This window comes from Propithecus coquereli, unplaced genomic scaffold (assembly GCF_000956105.1).
Source record: "Propithecus coquereli isolate 6110/MARCELLA unplaced genomic scaffold, Pcoq_1.0 Scaffold490, whole genome shotgun sequence".
NCBI lineage: Eukaryota > Metazoa > Chordata > Mammalia > Primates > Indriidae > Propithecus > Propithecus coquereli.
This window is the reverse complement of record NW_012150730.1, coordinates 62,486-63,587: the sequence shown is the minus strand read 5'-3', so window position 1 is coordinate 63,587 and position 1,102 is coordinate 62,486. Positions and strand designations below refer to the sequence as shown.

Sequence of the window (1,102 nt, the reverse complement as noted above, 5' to 3'; positions counted from 1 at the left end):
TTACTCCAGAAAGTTGCCTGGCAGCACAGAAGGTTGAGCTCTGACTATGAGCAGTTTGGTTTAAAAGTCTATTTCTGCCTCCCATCCCTCACCTTCCAGCTACCACCCCCTATAAGTGAATCCCTTCCCAGGCAAAAAGACGCATGATTAAGACATGATGATTCACTGTGAAAACCGTGCTTCTAAATATGCTTGTACTACTCTCCAGTCGACTGGTCCAGGCTGAGGAAAGACAGCAACTTGAGTTACTTTATAGAAACATCAGGATATCGTCACTAGGAGATGAGGAGGGCGGCTCCGGGGACGAGGGCCAGGATGAGTCCACGTACCTGCTCCCAGAGAATGAGAAGGAATTGGAAAAGTTCATTCACTCAGGTAGAGGATCGACCAGTCAGGTCCAAAGTCACGAGACAGCTGAGCTGGCAAGGATGGTTTGGTTTTCGACGGCAAAGTCAAGTGGGAGTTAACAGGGTTTGAAGAAAGAAAGACGAATATTTATGGCCATACTTACAGAAACGAACTATTCTTACCAAATCACACAGAGGGGCAAACAGCTGTGTGGCTGCTTAGTTCCTTTGGCCATTCCAAGGATCTCACACAGAGCTCAGGAAACAAACTTTCCATGACAAAACATTTCCCTTAAACACACATATTAATGTGACGTTATTCCTGAGATTAGAACACAGACAGGAAGACATTCTCCCTGCACCATCTGCCTCAGTCTGATGTGCAAATGAGATCCAGGCCCACAAAATGGAGGTCTCTGCCCCCAGGTAAAAGATCTCTCTGTGAGGTTGTCCACCGGGGGCACGTTCTGCACATCCTTGTGAGGGTACACATGTGCTCATGTAAACCAGATTTAGCAGAAGTTCTGAGATTCTTGGATACCTGTTTAAAAAATTCTAGAGCAAAAACACGTAGACAGCACATGGATTTTCTCTCTACCAACTCCAGACATAGACAGTGGAGAGAGGCTGCGAAGCCAAGGGTGGAAGAGATGACTGATGCTCACTGAGGCAGAAGGGCCTTGTCGGAACCTACAGAAAATATTTTTCCGATGTCTTTTTGTGATGTCGGATTATAACTTTTCTTTATTTTTATT

At 45.6% G+C, this 1,102-nt stretch overlaps 1 protein-coding gene across 1 annotated transcript in view; it reads left to right on the top strand.

Annotated features, from left to right (window-relative positions):
- The window catches only part of LOC105819583 (chromosome unknown open reading frame, human C19orf18), a 15,115-nt gene that overhangs the window by 11,785 nt on the left and 2,228 nt on the right, over positions 1 to 1,102 (top strand). Inside the window, exon 5 of the mRNA XM_012655862.1 lies at positions 209 to 375. Within this exon, the coding sequence (XP_012511316.1) occupies positions 209 to 375 (167 nt within the window). The remainder of the gene's footprint in view (positions 1 to 208; positions 376 to 1,102) is intronic.